Genomic DNA, 18679 nt, shown 5'->3' on the forward strand with positions numbered 1-18679 from the left:
TATTGCTATGGCTCAGAAAGTGAATGCAGGTCATCAGAAGGTAAGTGTTTGTGGGTAAAAGACAGACAGACGATGGTTACAGGCAGTGTAGTTAGACAGTCTGTTACCTGAGGCAGCACAGGGCTTTGGGTTGTTCTCAGTATTTGTGATGTTCTTATTCCTCTCGTGTCGATAGACAAGATGAGGTTTGTTGTGCTCTTCTTCATATTCCTCTCCTGCAGCATTTAAAAGAGGCTCCAAGAAGTATTCACCATGTTGAGTCGTAAAAGTTCCAATCTAGAGCGGAGAAAAAAAACAAAAGAGAGACGTCATTGACGGCTTCGGCATAAAGCATGCACTTGCATGTGTGTTTGATGTACAGTTTGAGAGTAGTTTTAGAGAAGCCCTTGGGGAACACTGTGCATATTATTTCCATGCTTTTGGACAAGCTCAGTTGACAGTTGTAGATGGAAAGAACATGCTGACTAAGAAAGGTCAAATAGATCCTTAAAAGCTCACTGCTGATAATTGCTGTAATTCTCAACATGGAAAGCAAGAACGATCTCAAGACATTTTTACATCGTTTTATATGATGATGGAAAAGTGGGTCATCGAGATCGGCTAAACCATTCAGTTCTTTATAGATCGGCTGCTAGGTCAGTGTGCTCACATTTCCCTCACAAGCTGACACGGGGAGGAGTGACATCATCATACATAGACAGAGCTGCTGACAGAGGAATGCTAATATTGATTTGGCAGCTGAGTCTCTCACAAAGCTTCTTAGCTCACTCATCCATGAGGCACAATGGTGTTTGTATGGTAATTTCATGCGCACACTTAAACAGGATATTGGCCATTGGAATGTTATCTTTAAGGCAGCATTATTCCATAACTATCCCCACAGGTGACGGACGATTGACAATGGAAAACATAGTAATCGGATATGGAAAACGTGTGCAAACTGAATGTGTACTTTTCCTCTCTGCCTTTCAAAGGGTGAAGGATTAGTTGACTGGCAATACTTCCTAGAAAGTGCAACAGGAGTTGAGTGTTACATGTGTTCATCTATGCAGTGTAATGCTTGTGAAAACATGAGATTAGGAACAAGGAGACAGTTGGACTTCAGGGACTTCACATGGTCTTCATCCTACAGTGCTCCACTTCTTCAGTTCTTAAAATCCAATTTTGTTCATCTAAGTTCTGCAATCCTGGAATGAATGAAAGTTTAAAGAGAATCCTCAATCCTGTGCTATCAATTATTTTTCTGTTTAGTTTCTGTCATATTTCTCAGGGTTAGGGTTATCAGACTGTCGCTAAAGTTATAAAGCAAGGCATGCTGGGACAAATCTCATTCATTAATTCATTCACTTCTTTATTTTACTTCACATATTATGGAGGAGGCCTTTCCAGAATGTCAAGAGCACAAAGCAGGGAATCAGCATGAATTATTTGTATTGCAAGGTTGAGTCAGGTTCACTCTCATGGAGAATGAAAAATCTCTTAAATACTGCACCTTTCTACTGAGGGAAGAAAACACCATCTATTATAGCCATGCTGTTCAGTAAATAAAGATTGCTCCGTTGACACAACTGTAACCTGTGACTGTAAGAAACGTCTGCATGTCTGATCAGAAATTTTGAGTTATGAAACACATGTCTGGTATTTTCTGAACAAGGATTTAGATTCTTAAATACGAGAAAGTTACAGCCTCACTAGAACTACTTGTGTAGTGATTAAATGCTTTACACAATGTCCCTACAGGTAGATGTTTACCTCTGCCTTGTAAATCACTATCTATGGTGAGTTAACTTTAATTAGAAGATTATAGTTGAGACTTTCTAAAGTTCTCATGTGGTGTTAAGAGGGGAGCTGAGCAGACAAACGATGTTTAGTCAATGGAGGAGGCAGAGTTTTCAGGGTTTCCCAGCATCGGCTCAGCAGAAAATCTGGCAAAGTTTGGACAGACACAAAGGTTACTGTTCAGATGGGGGTGCGAGACTGGACCTTACAACTGACTTTTTTTTTTTTTTTTTAGAAGCGAGGTCATCAACATGACATGGGCGGCACACATCAGTTTTATTTAACCCCACAAATACACTTTTAAACCCTGTCAGTGCTGAGTCATCCAAATGCAATCGAACTGAAAACTTGAATTGGACATGGAGGCGTCATGACTCAGATCTTTATACAGAAGTACTAGAGAGATCTTTTTCGGGACAGGGTGATCACCACACACGTCTTTTATGTTCGGGAACTAAGACAGCGAGTTCCTTCGGGACCTAATGTTTCCCACGCTGTGAGCAATCCTTAAGTCCCAAACAACCTTCATTGGCAGTTGTGTCCTCCTCACAGTGTTTTCTACTCTTTTCTGCCTGTCACAGCTCACTCTGAAAAGGCCAAAAGCTCCTCAACCCCGCCTCCCCGATTCCCCCCTGGGGACAGCTTTTAGTAACTCTGGACCAAAGGGGAACCTGCTTTTTTTTTCTAGTGTGACCCTTTTGTTTTAGAGCTTAATTATTCCTTAATGACCTCATCCCAACAAAATGTGCCTGACCATTAAGCCCCAATGATCAGAAACGGACACATTTATGACCCAACAGCCTCTGGTGCTGGTTCCTTTGTCCTGTCATTCTCAATGAGTGATGATGCGGATAAGCAACAAAGATTGTTTGAAAAAGGATGCAAACATGTTTGGATAAGCAAGTCATACATCAAAGTTGGTCAAAGGGGCGATTATGGGCCTATTAGCCTGATAATTTCAGCATACCTCTCGACAAAAATTGGCGTTCAAACATGAAAAAAAAACCACCTGATTTTCTTGTAAACTATACACTGAATGGGAATTGTAAAAAAAAAAAAAAAACATTAAAAAAAAGTCATAGACCTGATCCTTCTTTTATCACAATGGCGTACTATCACTCTTAACTTTGTGAACATACTCGTTCAAAGCCTGCAAGCAGAACTGATACCGACTCTGACAAGCTATCCTGTAATCCTGGTACCATACACAGTGCTCATCTAAAATAAGGATGACGTCACTGATAGGAGAGTTTGACTTTAAGATTATGGTCCTACTGTGTCCATCCAGGCACCCCCACCACACAGAGCCCACGGCAGAATCCAGCTGGCGCAACTGAGGTCAACCTCCTGCCTCCGGACCAGTAACCTTAGGTGACCCATGAAGTCACCCCCTTCAACAGTTATCAGATTGTAGCGCAGGAGTCAGAAGAGAAAAGGACCATCAGGATTACCGTGTTGTAATAGTGGGCTGTAAAGCCATTTTCATCCAATAATGCCATTACAGCCTTATGAGATCGAGGGGCAATGAGAACCAACAGCTGCTTTAGACTGTGAGATAAGATTTGTTTTCAGGGGGCTTCAACTTTGTAGTATATTATTTTGACAAGATACATGTTTTGTTGCAGCAAATTAGTCATTTATTAACTGTTGCAATTATCAATCAAATAGTCAACAATTATGTTGATCAGGTTATCAATTACGAGCAACATGTTGAGATCTTCTGCCACAATAGGCAGTTTTTTTTATTAGAAATTACTAATTATCAAAAAACGTCTGCAACTGACTTTAATTATCTGTTGTGAATATGTAGATTTGTCTTGTAGCATCAAGGAATCCACTAACTTCAGCACACACAGTTGTTTATACCTCTCTTAATTTTGAGGTCTCTTTATCAAAATCTGTGTCTGGCTTGCCCTGTCCTCAGTTGACACACAGCAGGGTGAGTCCAAGAGCAGCAACCTAGACGTCTTGCTCAAGAGCACTTCAGCAGAATGCATTGTTGTTATGACCACAACAGCCCCACCACCAACACCAACAACATCACCCATGACGTCATTTCATCGTTTCTCAGGAGCAGCATCACAAGCACTTGGATGCGGCTCTGCACACTCTCCCCCACAGTGACATGAGTCCAATAACACTTGCTCTTGTTACACTCCTACACACTTCACTTAAGCTGTGGGTTATGGGGGACATGCATTGATGGAATCCGTTGAAATGGGAGAAAGCTGTGGAAGCCTGTCATCATCGCTTGATTAAAGGATCTAAAAAAAACAAAAAACTTAAAGGGCAGCGAAAAGTCAGCAGTACTCACAAGGCCAGTGCACAGGCTGAAGACTGCAGGGTGCTCGCTCTTGGCGTTGACGTGTCCGCGGAAAAAGCAGTGGCGCATATCGCTCGGGTCATGAAAGTGGGAGTCCGTGGCGTTGCTCTGTTCGGCTCCCAAGTGTGTCACTGTGTAAGAGGGGGCAATGAATCCGGAGTGTTCGCTCAGATTGAGATGAAAGTGTTCCCCGAATGCGTCGATCCTGTAGTGAACCCGTAAACCCGACAGGTCATCATTTAAACTTCTCCGTCTCCTCCTGTAGTGCATTTTGTGCGGGAATGATTCTCCAAAGTCATTCACGCGGACAGGGGTGATGATTTCATACGATGACAGCTGCTTGATGAAGCTTTCTGCAAACAAAAGTTGGGTATGGAAAGTTGTGATTTAGAGTCAAAGTGGATGAAGCCTAATGCGTCAATTTAATCCATGCAGCTGCAGCCTGACATTCACTACAAGCCGACACTTCACCGGGCATCAATCTCAAGCACCACATATTACTGTAATAACACCTAAGGCTACCGTAGTCATAAATCAAAACACTACCTTGTTTCGGATGCAATCGGTGTTGCAAAGTGTCCCGGACAAGTGCTGACAGATGACACATTAGTCCAACCAGCCAAATTGCAAACTGCATGATTTCCTCCGCGAAGAAACCCCGGCTTGTCGTCTCCAAGGCAGTACCCTCCGTCTCTCCCTTGCGGCTCCCCCTCTCCCTCTCCCTTCTCCGCGGCTTGTCAGCAACAGGTCGTGGGATCCGCGGAGGCTCTCTGCAGCGCAAGTCTTGCAAAGTGCACTGGCCTCATCGCTTTGCTAAACATGCATCCACTACCCCTCTATAAACGCCAACTATTTATGACACATTCATCCCCCCCCTGACCAAAAAAAAAATGCTGCCTAATGTAAACTGCAGTCTATACTAAAAGGAGGGATCTGTGCCAAGTACGCTTTCCCTTAGCCATCCCTCGAACACCCCGTGCACCCTAAGCGCTCACCAATTGCACAGCAACGCCCCTATAGGCTCCGGAGCCAATGGTGAGTGCGGCTCGACCACTACACATGGGCTGGCCTGAGTGCTGCAGTGTCAGAAAAAAAGAACACTGGCAACAGCAGTCATTATGTGGAGCAAACAAGTTCAAATCATTTCTGTTCTAAAAGGCAAAACAGCCTGGTTGTAAAGTATCTGATGGAGTGAAATTGAAGGTATAAAATAGTCTCATTTCAATTTAAGATACAGTAAGAACAGGCTTTGTAGTCTAATGTTTATTAGGCTATTACACAAATCCTAAAGCCCTGAAATAAACTTTTCTTTGTAAAAAGAAGTTTAGTTTACAATAAACTAAATAAAAACATCAAGGAGTTAGCTACAGCTACATGAGCCAATCACAGAAATGGTGGGTTAGATTACTTTGACATTTTTAAGGTCAATGAGTTTGTTGTCAGGAGGGTTTGAAAAAAAGGTCAATAGCAGTTTGAAACATTTCTTCATTAGCCACTACTATACAATTTGAAGACAACCTCTGTTCCTTTAAAAAAAAAAGTTTCTTCTCAGCCAGCAAATGTTAACTGCAAGGTCCCGACATTCATCAGCTGGCTTAAGAGCTTCATGTTGTGATATATAGACCTACTTCAATTTGGTATTTGTTTGTGAAGCCATCTATGTGTATTAAAAAGTAGTGAATATAAAGCTCAACTTACCAATTTATTCAGTATTCCCTGTAAAATCTCCTGTCTTTGCAACTATAAGCAAAGCTCGGTGTTGATGTTCAGTAGCCATGGCTATTACTGCTTGTTTAAATCTTATTTTTCAACAAATGTTAAATACAGAGGTGGATCTAAAGGTACATTGGGCCAGCGCTACAATACTTACCAGCAATGAGTACATAAATAGGCCTATTATTGCAAAATGCATTTGTGTGAATTACATAAGTGATGCCTTCCTCATACGGAAAGAGAATAGCCGATTACTCTTTAATCAATACTCATTTTGACCCTAAAAATCTACAATCAGAATATAGTGGACTCATATAAAGACTTTTTCTTTTGAGCCTGACACTGACAATCATGTTTGGAACTGCCATAGAAATATTTATTCACCAGTATCATTTTGTCCATGGGCAGAAAGCCATATTAGAAATATAGATTCCTCCACACAAAAGATGGATAGATACAAATATATAACCACCTCTCAGATTAGAGTTTGGGATGAGTCATTGTCTTATTATTGAACGTGTTCATGTGCATTATGTAACAAAAGATATTTTGGAGAAGTTAAATCATCGCTGAAACTAAGCCACACTATAAACTGGGACCCTATTGTGTAGATTCCTATGTTGATATTCTTAACTACTGTATGCATAATTCACCCTGGTTAGACTGACATCAATTATAATGACAGAGTTTTAACACCGAATTTACACTTTAGAACCAATATGACTGTGCTTTACTTTTAATGTATTTATTTGGTTATAAGAATGATCAGAGAATTGTTAAGGTGTTATCTCGTGGGAAATAGGCAAACACAGCTCTTAATAATTACCACACTGGGCGTTATGAGCCATTCTTCACTGCCATCTATTTAAGGAAGTGGACTTCCTTGGCCATGCTGTGGTCAGCTTCTCGTTAATCATTTGGGCAAGTAAGGTCCTACACAAAGTTGATGGACGTGTGAAAGGAGACTTGTTTTTCATGTCCTTTGAAAACTGATGTCACAGCATTGTGAGTAATTGGACTCGGTTGGCTCACCGGAAACACTTTTGGATCTGGTAAGCTCTTTCTTTGACACAAAACATCTAGTCTCCAAGTCATGGCTATTACTTTTAAGAAAGTCTCTTTCTCACTCATCTCTTTCTCTTGCTCTCTTTTTGAACTTAGTGGTTTCATGGACACACTTTTTTTTTGCTAAAATCAGTGTGGTCAATGGTAGACCAACAGTTCAACACTTTTTATTGTGTCTTAGCATATTTCAGATACAATATATATCATATATAACACTCTTTAAAACTCTCAAATATTTTGTTTCTTTCAAAAATGTGTTCACTTATTTAACCTTTGAGTTAGTCAGTGCACCTTAGAATTTCTTGATAATTCTAAATTATTGAATTGAATCTATCTATCTATCTATCTATCTATCTATCTATCTATCTATCTATCTATCTATCTATCTATCTATCTATCTATCTATCTATCTATCTATCTATCTATCTATCTATCTATCTATCTATCTAAATGTTTAACATCTGCATAATGAAAACCTTCTTAACTTCCTTTGGCAAAAAAAAGGAAAATCATTGCAATACAGTTCAAACTTAGAAATAAACCAACTAGAATCAAACACTTTTTTTAATTGATGGAAAAAATAGATATCAGGAATGGATGTGCTCCATTAAACTACATTGCCAGGCTTGTGAGGATATTTTTTCTTCGAAAACCATTGTCACTGTTCTTTCACCACCAAGAGCCAAGTAAGAATCGGCAAAAGAAATTGAATTTGACAATCTGAAAAAAAGTTCCGACAGAAAGTGAAAGAAAAAGTTAGATTTTCCTACTGAACAAGGTGCAGTCAATGACTGCAAGCATAATTAACATAAAACAAATTATCTTATATTTAGTTGTCCATTCTAAAACAGATCAAATACTTAAAGTTTGATTTGTTTAAACAACCTTATAGTTACATTTCATGACAAAGACAGTTGGTGCAAACTGGCTCTTAAAAGCCTTTTAAATACGTTATTTAGTTGAAAATGATAATACCCAGATGTTCAGCTTTCAAACACTGCCTCTAGTTATCTCTTTAACTCACCTCTCTCACCAAGCCACTAACAAGCTTTTATTGCCCACGGGACATTTTAAAATTAGCTGTATGACTGCACTGGATGGCTCATTTAGGATTAGTGTGGCTGACCACAATTCTCAACAGATGCCACATTGAAACATCCTACATTTCTGCCAGATGTACAGTACTGCACACGAGTCTGTTTCTACATTCACAAATTAGTTCCTTCACATTGTTGAATCTAAACATTTGGAGCATCATTCCACTGCGATGAGCCCACACGGTCTTGTTCAAAAGGACTAATGGTTATTCAGAGGACAATCAGTCCCATACGCCCAATGTCCAGGACAGCTCAATTTTTTGTCCCCAACTAAATCCAGCAGGAAGTTATGACCCTGGTAGCCCCTTAATTGTGCACATGTTAAGGCCATTCATTCACAGATCAAATGATAATGTCTTGGTAACAAAGAGCTAGTTAGGGTTTGGTTGGTTTTTACATGGTAACCCTCTTCTGTCTGCATTGGTATATTACTGACCAGCCCCCCTTCTTCTTATTATTATCTCTTGGCCAAGATGAAGGGGAGGTTGAGGTCTGGTGAGAGGACTTGCACTAAGGTCTTCTATGGCTCATTCCCAGTTAAGAATTAAATATAAAGTACTCAACGGGCAAATTACGTCGTCATCATCATTGAAGTATTTCTATAGGATCTATGTACTAATCCTGCTTTATCTTTATCTCAGTAGCAAAATGTATACCTTCATTTAAATGTATTTTGAAGTCTTGATTGATATCTAATTGCTGGTGTTCTCCATTGAAGTATGAAGATTAATACCAAAGTACATTTCCTCATGGAGCAACCTTTCTGTTTCACCTTCACTGTTATTTTCAGAATGTACGGAAAGAGTTGTATTTAAAGATCACTCCAACTATGTCGAAGGGAATCACGTGACTAGGGGTTTATCCCCATATGTCACCACACAATTGTGGTTATCCATCAAATACCGTACCTTCCATAACGGTTTCTTTAATAATACACCATGTGGCTAATGTCAAAATATTTCTCTTTCCCTTACATTGTTTAATATTTCTTTTAATGGTCAGTCCAAGTTTAAAGGAAACCATTGATGCAGAAATGATTACAAAAATGGGCTTATTCATTTGAACACACCCACAACGAAACCTCTTGTCATCGCAATATCAAACTACTTTGAATCAACGCTGAGAAAATCAGTACCAGAGATTCCTGCCAGACACATTTGGAGATTTCCAAGAGTCATTAAAGAAAAAGCACGGCTCAGTTATAACTACTGTAAACTCTAACTGAAGGCAGCCGTGGAAGCTCTTCGTCTGACAAGTCAGTTGATTTATTATGCAGGGTTTGACACCCCCCCACCTCCTCTTGCTTTACCCCAAACTTGAGCAAAAGCCTGAGAGCTCAAACAGCTCCGGAGCCACTCTCCCTTTCATGGTTCAGTGATTTTCAACTCCCCAGTCAAAACAGTGATCTATACATCCTGATACACACCAGGACCCTGCCTCGAACAGCCACTCCTTGTAGTGTTGCAATCCCTGGCTTTCTTTTGATGCATATTTGCACGTGTTAGGGGTCTCCTGTGAGAAGATCATAACATGACCACAGAGAAGGATTCCCACACAGGAGGGTAACCAGACACTGCAAAACATCACAACCATTTGTTGGATTTCTCTTTGACAGTTTCGGTGGGATAATTCAATGCTCATACAGTAAATATTCCTTCACTAAGAAGATATAAAAGGTAATTATTTTGGTGGAAAGAGGGAGTGGATGAGGGGGCAATGTACTGAAATGAGGTAATGCTTGGTGGACAGTCTGTTCTCATTTGAAAGGATCAAGAAGGGATGCGGAGGGAAGGGAATGACATTTTTCCAAACTACACCTGTGTATTTCTCTGTGCCTAAGGCCGGACATACGATGATCTCGGGCCAATTCAGAATGCATTTTGGATTCACACAACTGTCTTTCAAGTTGGGACAAATTACTGTTTCTGTAAATTGACAGATCCATGACTCCTAACCGGTCAGATGAAATTCTCTTATTGAAATGTTGGTCCTACTCCCTTTCTTCATGACTTTACCAGCAGGCCTGTCTGTGTGATGTACAGTGTCTTCCCACTCCTATCACAAAAGACATGAACAATAGAAACATGACATTATATTGCCCTATAGCGATGATTACATTTACTGAACCTTTAAAGCTATCAATTCTATGTCATTGACTTTGGAACAGCTGAGGATGAAGCAAAATAAAAATCAGTGGAATGTGGAGAGCAGGTTATTGTGTCACTGAAGGACTAATAACATACTTGGCACACCTCCCCTTTCTTTCCCATATTTGCTCCCACACTCCCCTTCCTCTGACCGTTCAAGTGGTTCTCATGGAGTAGTGATCAAGGGGCTTGGCCACCTGAGACCTATTTTGGCTTACATTATGCAAATTAAGACTCCCCTTCCCAAATAAGGCGTTCAATCCCAGTTGCAGCAACGAAGCTTCATAAGCCACTGAATTCTGAGTGGACTTTAAACATAGTGGTCTGTCAACCTCCTTCCTGCTTCTTTTGAGTGAGGCATTGTCTGTCTTAGCCCTGAAGACAGCTGTTAGACAACGTCAAAGCAGCACTCTCTCACCACTCTCCTGAGTACTGTCCCATTGATGAATGATCATATTGTGGCAAAATAAAAAAAAGAGGTTGACAGAAAACAAGAAGATTCATGTTTGCTGTAAGAAAGAAAACAATGAGTGTTTTGATTTTACATTGTGAGGGCTGTAGTAAAGAGAGTTGTGTAAATAAATGATGAGGTCTTGCTGCGTTAACAAATACACACCTTGTATTTTGACTTCCTCTTTTCATGACAGAGTTACAAGTTATTATCATGCTGCTGAGGTCATTACATTTCAAGCAAAAGCTTGAGAAATGACACATCTAAGAATGCCCGCACAAGGGTATTATCAGTTACACTCTGCAAGACAGAACACTGTATTTTGAGTACTTAGCTAGGAACAAGTGAAAAACCCTAACACATGAGAACAAAGATAAAGTCACATTTCAGGACAATATGATAAGGAAACAGAGAACAGACATTCAACTGTCGGAAATGTGTAATAAAAGATTAGAGATCCAACAAATCTTAAAAATCGACATGTTTTCGAGTTCTTCTCGACTGATTTTCTATTTGGTCAATTGACAAATGCAAGTTATAAAGTTTTGATTCTTTGGTTTTGTTGTGGTTGTTACCAACCTCTGGAAAATACTTGAACAATTCTTCACCTTTACTTTGATGTCTGACTTGACACTATATGATGTTTTGCTGAGGCTTGAATGAATGTCTGATCTTGTGCAATCTTTCCAGAGAAAAGCACACAGAAACACCAGAAGCCAAACAGTTCACTTGATCCTGCCTGGGTTTTGCACTCTGAATGGGCATAACATGTCCAAGAGCAAAACTCTGAGACGGTCTATAGATTTGTTTATATTGAAGTGTAACTCAAATACTGCAGCTACTGATTGATAGAAATCTAAGGCAAGTTGAAAAAAACAAACACTTGGGGGGGCAATTTGGTTTTCACCAGTGGCCAGTTTCCAAATTAATTTATATGCACATATTTAAAAAATGAATTAATTAGAAAAAGTAAAAATGGGGAATCTGTAGGTTTATACTAAATGAGTGATTTGGCTTCCGTTTGCAGTCTAAATATAGTTAATCATAAGGGTCTTCACAGGCTTTGGTTATATACAGGAAAACAGCATATGAAAGCCAAAGAACAAACCCATTGTATTGGAACACATTAGACTCACTCGGACCATAGAGAAATTGGAAATGACTCTTCCTCTTAATGGTGAGGAGCATCCACTTTTGAGTCCCCACCCACCAGTTGAGAACCATGGACTTGGAGTATTTTCTACCATTTAAAAACAGTGTTACGCTGACTAACCACAAAGATGTTAATGGCCTCCTTTTGGCTCTCTTTTTCCGTGTGTTGCCAGCCAAGATTTACACCATATGTGAGCTCAGTATCTGAATAACAGGTTTAACCTTGCAAGCAACAGCCTATTTTCCAAATATGCATGATTACAAACTTCATTATACGTTCTTTGTGACTCCTCCGTTGACCCCCTGAATGGTCAAACACTTTCTTTGGCTTTGTTTTCCATACCAAGAACTGTATGTATTTCCACTCCTAATAGGGACCACAATAGACTTCAGTGGTACATACAGCCTGGCCATACTGTGTGTAAGTTTTAGTGTAAGATGAAGCGGAAAGGTTTGGTGTTTGAAAGACCACATTTAATACGTCACACGATAGTATCAATTACTCTGAAATACATAGGCAAATAAAACATTTAGACGAGGTGAGATCATGTTTAATACAGCAACTGGCTTTATAAAGATCAACAGGAGTGGGTGTCATAAACTGTAAAAAGCCATCACTCTCATAAACGCTACAGAGTGGACGATGATCTAAACGTTAGCTATGCAAAGATTGCAACAAACAAGAATCCACTAATAACACGTCGCCTACACAAGTCGTGTTACCATCTTGGAGTGATTAACTTTCACTCTGAAATGTATTTCCTAACCATAGTCATCTGCATGCGAAACATGCATCCACCCCTGTGATAGAAATAGTGGCTGCTGATGTCTTCTGACCTTTTTCTCATAGTCGTCACCAGCCAGTGCTGATTTTTCCCCCATCAAGAATGCATGCCTTAACCAGTTGGAGAAAAAAAAAACATTTGCATGGCAATATGAAACTGATGCAAGCAGGGATATGTAGTATAATACAGGTCAGCTATTCTAACTGTTTACGTTAATTAGAGTACATTTTGCCATCGGATGCTTGAACTTCCTGGCTGACATGCATCAATCTGCCACCTGTTAGGTTTCCATACATCCATTAAATAAAGCACAGACTTAATGTTATTTCAAAGCAGAATCGGAAGGCAAAATGCTGTCCATTTCACTCTGCAGGGCTTTGAATTTCTTGTGTGACATACTGGACTAATCCGGTTGTGATAAGTGGCAACGGCAATGCCAGAGACAGCTGCCTAGTATTTTGGATATTAACAGCCATGAACTTTAAGCGGGTAGTGACTCATGAGATTTGATGACAGTCCAGTAGGGGGTCCTTGGATCTTTCGTCTGGTACACTTTTAGTATCGTATACCCACAACATTGAGGAGACTAAGCTATTCATGTGAGGTCATGGTCTAAGTCCTTTTTTCTGTCTTCTTTATGAATTATATTACTGACCAGTGTTCGGCATGAACACATTAATGAATAAATGCTTCACAAATATAGCGCTTTTTAAGTAGTGAGTGGTAAATTTGAAATGCTGTGATAAGCTGCTTTGCTGTCACTCATCAGAGTGACCTGATTTTTATCAACATGTTAGCTGTGGACTTGTTTGCTCTTTCTTGGAGTTATATCAATGGTTATAGATGTTGTCCCTGTTGTCTCTGTTTAGTGTTTAGTGTTGTGTTGGTCCAGGAGACATTTGGGGTGGTTAGCTTCGAACGACAAGAAAAAAAGTTTTTAATGGTGAGTGTGAGTTTGAGTCTTTGAGAGTAGTGTACACTGCAGTCAACAAAGCTACTGTAAACAAACTGTTAATTTAGTTTTGCTGGCTTTGCTAAGGAGCTATGGGTGCACTGAGGTTGTCAGGAGGGAAAGAAAAAAAAACGAAGGACCTGCTGTTGTTGCAAGCACGTGTCAAGGTAAACACAAACAGGATAGATCGAACTGGACTAGAAACTCAAAGAGCATGCAGTCAATTTCAAAATAGATAATGACATCTCCAAAAAAGTGAAACCAAAATGTGTAGAGCTCCCCCTGCTGACTGGCTGCAGTATTTGCCATAAACTAGGACATGAGACAAACTACAAAAACAAAATACATGTGAATTAAAATGTTCTCATTCTTGGTTTGCAATGATGTCATTATCACACTACTTTATGTTTGACTCCTCTTCTACTGAGAAGTTGATCTTCTAAAACAGTATACAATGCCATGATTGACATTGGCGAATGCTGCTCCTGCAGCGCTGTGCGCACCAGATAAGCACAGTTACCCTGCCCCATTAGCTGCCTACTCACATGAGGTTTGGCATCAGCTACTGTTAGGGTCAGTTTTCATCTCTTCAAATCCTCAGTCGACATGCAGTGGGCTTTTTTCTATATATACTCATGAAGTTTGCATTTAACCAGCGATACTCAGACACATTTTATAATGTAACAATTGCCCTTTGGTTTCCATGAGTTTGAATAGAAATAAAATAAGTACAGGGTAAGTGATAAATCCCCACAGACTCACCCGGGACAACTGCTGCACTATTATTACCAGCAACCAAATATAACAGCAAGGTCACATGGGGTTGGAAATAGATAACACAACATGATGGGAGGTTGGTGTGAGGGATCACTAATATTAGATACCCATAAGAAAAGCTTCGCTGCAGAAAATCTTTTATTATAATTTTTTTGATTCACATTTCTCCATTCCAACGCTCAGTAGATTGGGATAGACGAGGTCAGGCTGGTATTCAAGACACAGATTAACTCTTTTAGAATGAAATAGAGATTCTCAATTCTGGGTCTACAAAGCATGATTATTTTATTTAAAGGTCTCATATTGTGCAAAAGACACTTTATCATGTTTTTGTGACACTAATAGTCTGTCTACAACCGCCCTAATTATGAGAAAAGTTCATCCTCAGTCTTTTGCTTCCTCCACTTTTCAGGAAATATGTTCTCAAACAGGCCGTTTGGAGATTTACCCTCTATGACATCACAAAGGGCAGTAGCCCCTCTCCCAGGTGGATGACACTCCCACAGCTCGGTGTTTGTTCTGCCCTATGAGTCTGTCTTTCCAATCTAAACAAATATGGCATGGTACAAGAAAGCCAAAGACACAACACATTTGCATTTCAAGCTGTCGACACAGAAAAAGCCTGTTGAAATAGAGGAGTTTATAGACATGATCAAATATAGGATCAGATTGGATTTTGAGCGAGGAACTTTAAAGACATATTTTGGAGAGCTTTGAGACTTATTTTTACTTATTGAAAAGGAGTAAAATATGTGGCCTTTAAAAAAAAAAAAGTTTTACACTTTCTGTACAAACAAAAAAAATTCCCACAAACCCACTGAGGTAATATCTATTTCCTGTCAGCCCCCATGACTTCAACCTTTGACTCAGAAAATAAGGATGTATCAAGAAAAAGGAAGCAAGTACTAGTTTAAAAATAAAAACAGAAATAAAAGTGACGTTCAGTAAATCCATTAAGAAATGTAAGGTTACTAAGATTGTTGGTGGCAGAGAGAATAATTTGTCATGTCTGTGCTTTATATGCTACCACAACGGTTCAAGCTTCTTGACGGTCTACAAAACAGTTACATTATGAACTAAATTGATGTCCTACATCTATGTCTATATGCCAACTGACCTATGTCCTTTAATGTTGTATCATTTCAATTTATGTCATATTAGGTATTTCTATTTAAATTATTTGGTGTAAAATTGGCTTTGAATTCGACATTGTTCCTTAGTTTTAGCTTCAGTATTCAAAACATCCATATGTTTGTAAATTATAGTATAGTGTATATATAGGATGTGATCTGTGTAATATACAGTTTCAGAATGAATGTAATAGTAATCAGAAGAGAAAATATGTGAGTCTGTTTTCCCTGTATTTACACCAGCCTATCTAAAAGTCTATTGGTCATCATTGTGTGTGCGTGTACACATTGAAGGCACCAGAAAGATGCCATTTCCTGCTGAAAACCCACTTCCTATTTCAGCATTGAAAAATAACTGATCTATCTTTTTAGCTGGGCAGAGGAGCTGAAGATTCGACAGTCAGATATTTGTATATCTGTGAGCTTTTTTCTGGACTAAAAAGAAGGAAATGAACTTTCAACTGCATAACAAACTCACAAACTATTTTTTTTAAAGCAAGTTCTTCATCGGGAGTGCAGGACATAAATGACACTGACCGATCAGGAACTAAAAGCTGTGACAGTTGATTGATGGGTGAGTATGAGAATATGAGGTATACAATAAAACCAGAGAGTTAAAATGTGGGGAAAGTGGGGGAAATATGAAGTGGTTGAGTTATTTGAAGCAACATTTCACATTGATGCATTTTTTTTCCAGGTTTTCCCCAAAACACAACGATGGCTTTGATCCACTCGGTGATTCTCGTGCTCTTCATGAACCTCAGGTGTTGCCATCTTCAATGTGTCAAAGGTTTGACTGTTTATTCATTTACAATAAATATAAATATATGTATCCCTGAATGAAATTATTTTGGACATTTGAATAATTTTGTTTTCTTATTAGAAACTCCAAACGACAAAGAGTTTTCTATCAACGTGCCGACTCACATTCAAGTGGAATCTGGTGACTGCATTAGGATCGACTTTGAAATCACTATCCCAGAAAAAAAAATTAAGGTCCCTCATCAAAGGATTTGGTTCAGAGGAGATCAGGAAAATGTTGTTTCTTCAACAGTTGTTACAAATAAAGAAGCCGTGACAGAAGACCAAGTCCTGCTAGGGGCTCTACCACGTGGAGAGTACGAGTACGGCATCAAACTGGAATGGGAATGTAATCAGACATACATTTTCCCCACAAGGGTTCGTGTCTCTGTTTCTGGTGAGTTATGCTCTTGGTTAAATTTGTTTTTTTAATGTGATATATTAAAACATATAAACATAAAAAGAAAGAAAGCTTTCCTTACAACAGGCCTGGCTAAATAAAATAAATTAAATTTTATTTCAGCTTTGACCCTAAAACCAGATTTTGTGGTTCCTATTTTGGAGGAAGGACGAATTGAAAGACTGAGTTGTTTTGCTCCTCCTTTATGTTATGCCAAAGCAAAGACAAAATGGAAGTTGACAGGGACTGGTGGAATAAATCTGCCAATACGTGAAAGTCATTTGCAATGGATTCATAGAGGATCATTTATACTCAGACCCACAGCATTTCACCACAACCTCAACCTCACATGTGTGGCAGAGTATCAAAACAACATTGTTGCAGAGAGAAGTGTCGCCTTAAACGTTAAATGTAAGTGTGCCAAGGTTTTTTTTTACATCCCATCATTGTACGTTTGTGTGAAAGTGTATTCCTTTTACTTCAGTTTCTCGTAGCTCCAACTGTACCGCATAAAAAGGACTAAAGTTGCATTATAACATTATCTTATGATATTGTTGCAGTTTTTCTGATATACAAACATCTCATATAACAAGAAAATTCTCTCTTTTTTAACATTTAAGGTTATACTTCACAATGTAAATGTCTTCTTGTTTCTTAGCTCGTACAGTTTTGGTCAGTGGTGTTAAATTTATAGTTATGATCTTGTAGTGACAGAAGACTGAAACACAAGATCAAATTTGCATGTGTTTTTTTTTTTGTTTGTTTGTTTTACGATGGCAAGAATTAGTTCACAACTGGAGTTCATTTTACAGAAAGCCAGCGAAACACTTCTGAAGGTTAACAAGCTGGAACCAAATTATAACAATGAATGAACTTTTCAGTATTTTTTTCCTTCCCCTTTCTTTTCTTTTAGTTGCTCCTAGAATTTTGAATAGCTCCCAGTGCATGGCCAAAGAAAAGCAAATAGTCTGTGGGTGCATCAGTTGGGGCAATCCCATGTCACCCATCACCTGGCCTTTGGCTGCCTCTCTCACAGACTTCTTTGTTAGTAGCAACCACACTGCCCAAACTGTGAACAGCATCATCACCATACCTGCTGCTGACTACCACAACACCAGCGTCAAATGCATCAGCGGCAATGAGCTGGGTCAAAGGGAGATGGAAATTCCAATTCAAAACAGCATACAGGACTTGAGTGGTGAGTTGTCAGTTCGATCTGCTGAGTGCATGCTGCAAATCCATCTCGTATTTAACTTGACTTTTTGTTAGACTATTTTGGTTGATTTTTTAAACTATGAATGTCCATAGCTAAGAAGATGCCGACATCAACTGCCATCCCTCTCTGGATAACAGCTGTGTCTGCAAGTCTGAACCTGAGCTTACTCACCAGCCTTCTCATCTGCATTTGCAAATGGTAACAAAAATGCCCTGAATTAGCAACCACCAAAATGTATGATTCATGTCACCTGAGGAAGACAAAATGATGTACATGATTCATGTCACATGTCCAAACCAATTTAAGCTGATCAAATTGTTGTTGTCTTTTTTCACTTTGCAGGAACAAAGGTTCACAAAAGAAAGCCGTTGAAGAGACGAACATCTACACTTCCCTGAACAGGACTCAAGTTGAGCCAGAGTACAGTGTTATTCCTCTTCGACTCACATAAAAAACTCCATCATGCGTGTGTTAGCCTTTTGCTTATTAAGTATTGACTTCACAACAATTGTTTTTTAAATATAACCATTTAAGTAATTAGAATTTAATTTAAGTGTAATCTGATGTTTACATACGTATTTATTGTGTTTTTCTATAGTGGCAACCATATCACATCACTCACAGATTTTAGTCGAAGCACTTTAAACTGTACATGAAATCAGACCCTGAAGACAAACAGGTTAATATAGTCCTATTGCAATTTATGGATATTTTTTCGCTGTCAACTTTTGCAGTGGTTCCCAAATTTGGGATCAGTAGGAGGTCAGCAAAATTAAAACATAAGGGAGACATAAGGGACTTTACAGCTACTTTGAGCTATAGGTGTAAACTTGACGCTGTAACTCGTGCCCATATAGAAACTGAATCAGCTGTTGCAACACCTTAAATATA

General features: G+C 39.1%; 1 protein-coding gene and 2 long non-coding RNA genes across 3 annotated transcripts in view; 2 read left to right on the forward strand and 1 right to left on the reverse strand.

The window, feature by feature from the left end:
• LOC306825888 (A disintegrin and metalloproteinase with thrombospondin motifs 20) overlaps window positions 1-5085 on the reverse strand; it is a 79276-nt gene extending 74191 nt beyond the window's left edge. Inside the window, exons 1-3 of the mRNA XM_079346848.1 lie at window positions 4649-5085; window positions 4094-4455; window positions 108-276 (exon numbers count right to left, since the gene is read on the reverse strand). Of these exons, the coding sequence (XP_079202974.1) occupies window positions 108-276; window positions 4094-4455; window positions 4649-4739 (622 nt within the window). The 5' untranslated portion in view covers window positions 4740-5085. The remainder of the gene's footprint in view (window positions 1-107; window positions 277-4093; window positions 4456-4648) is intronic.
• Window positions 5086-15725: 10640 nt separating this feature from the next.
• Window positions 15726-16397, forward strand: LOC306825560. Its single transcript, XR_013779290.1, has 3 exons — window positions 15726-15945; window positions 16069-16161; window positions 16255-16397. It is a non-coding gene; the product is annotated as an uncharacterized lncRNA (long non-coding RNA).
• Window positions 16398-16870: 473 nt separating this feature from the next.
• Window positions 16871-18565, forward strand: LOC306825559. Its single transcript, XR_013779289.1, has 4 exons — window positions 16871-16983; window positions 17486-17770; window positions 17881-17986; window positions 18131-18565. It is a non-coding gene; the product is annotated as an uncharacterized lncRNA (long non-coding RNA).
• Window positions 18566-18679: the final 114 nt, after the last annotated feature.

This window comes from Symphodus melops (genome assembly GCF_947650265.1).
Source record: "Symphodus melops genome assembly, chromosome: 6".
Taxonomy (NCBI): domain Eukaryota; kingdom Metazoa; phylum Chordata; class Actinopteri; order Labriformes; family Labridae; genus Symphodus; species Symphodus melops.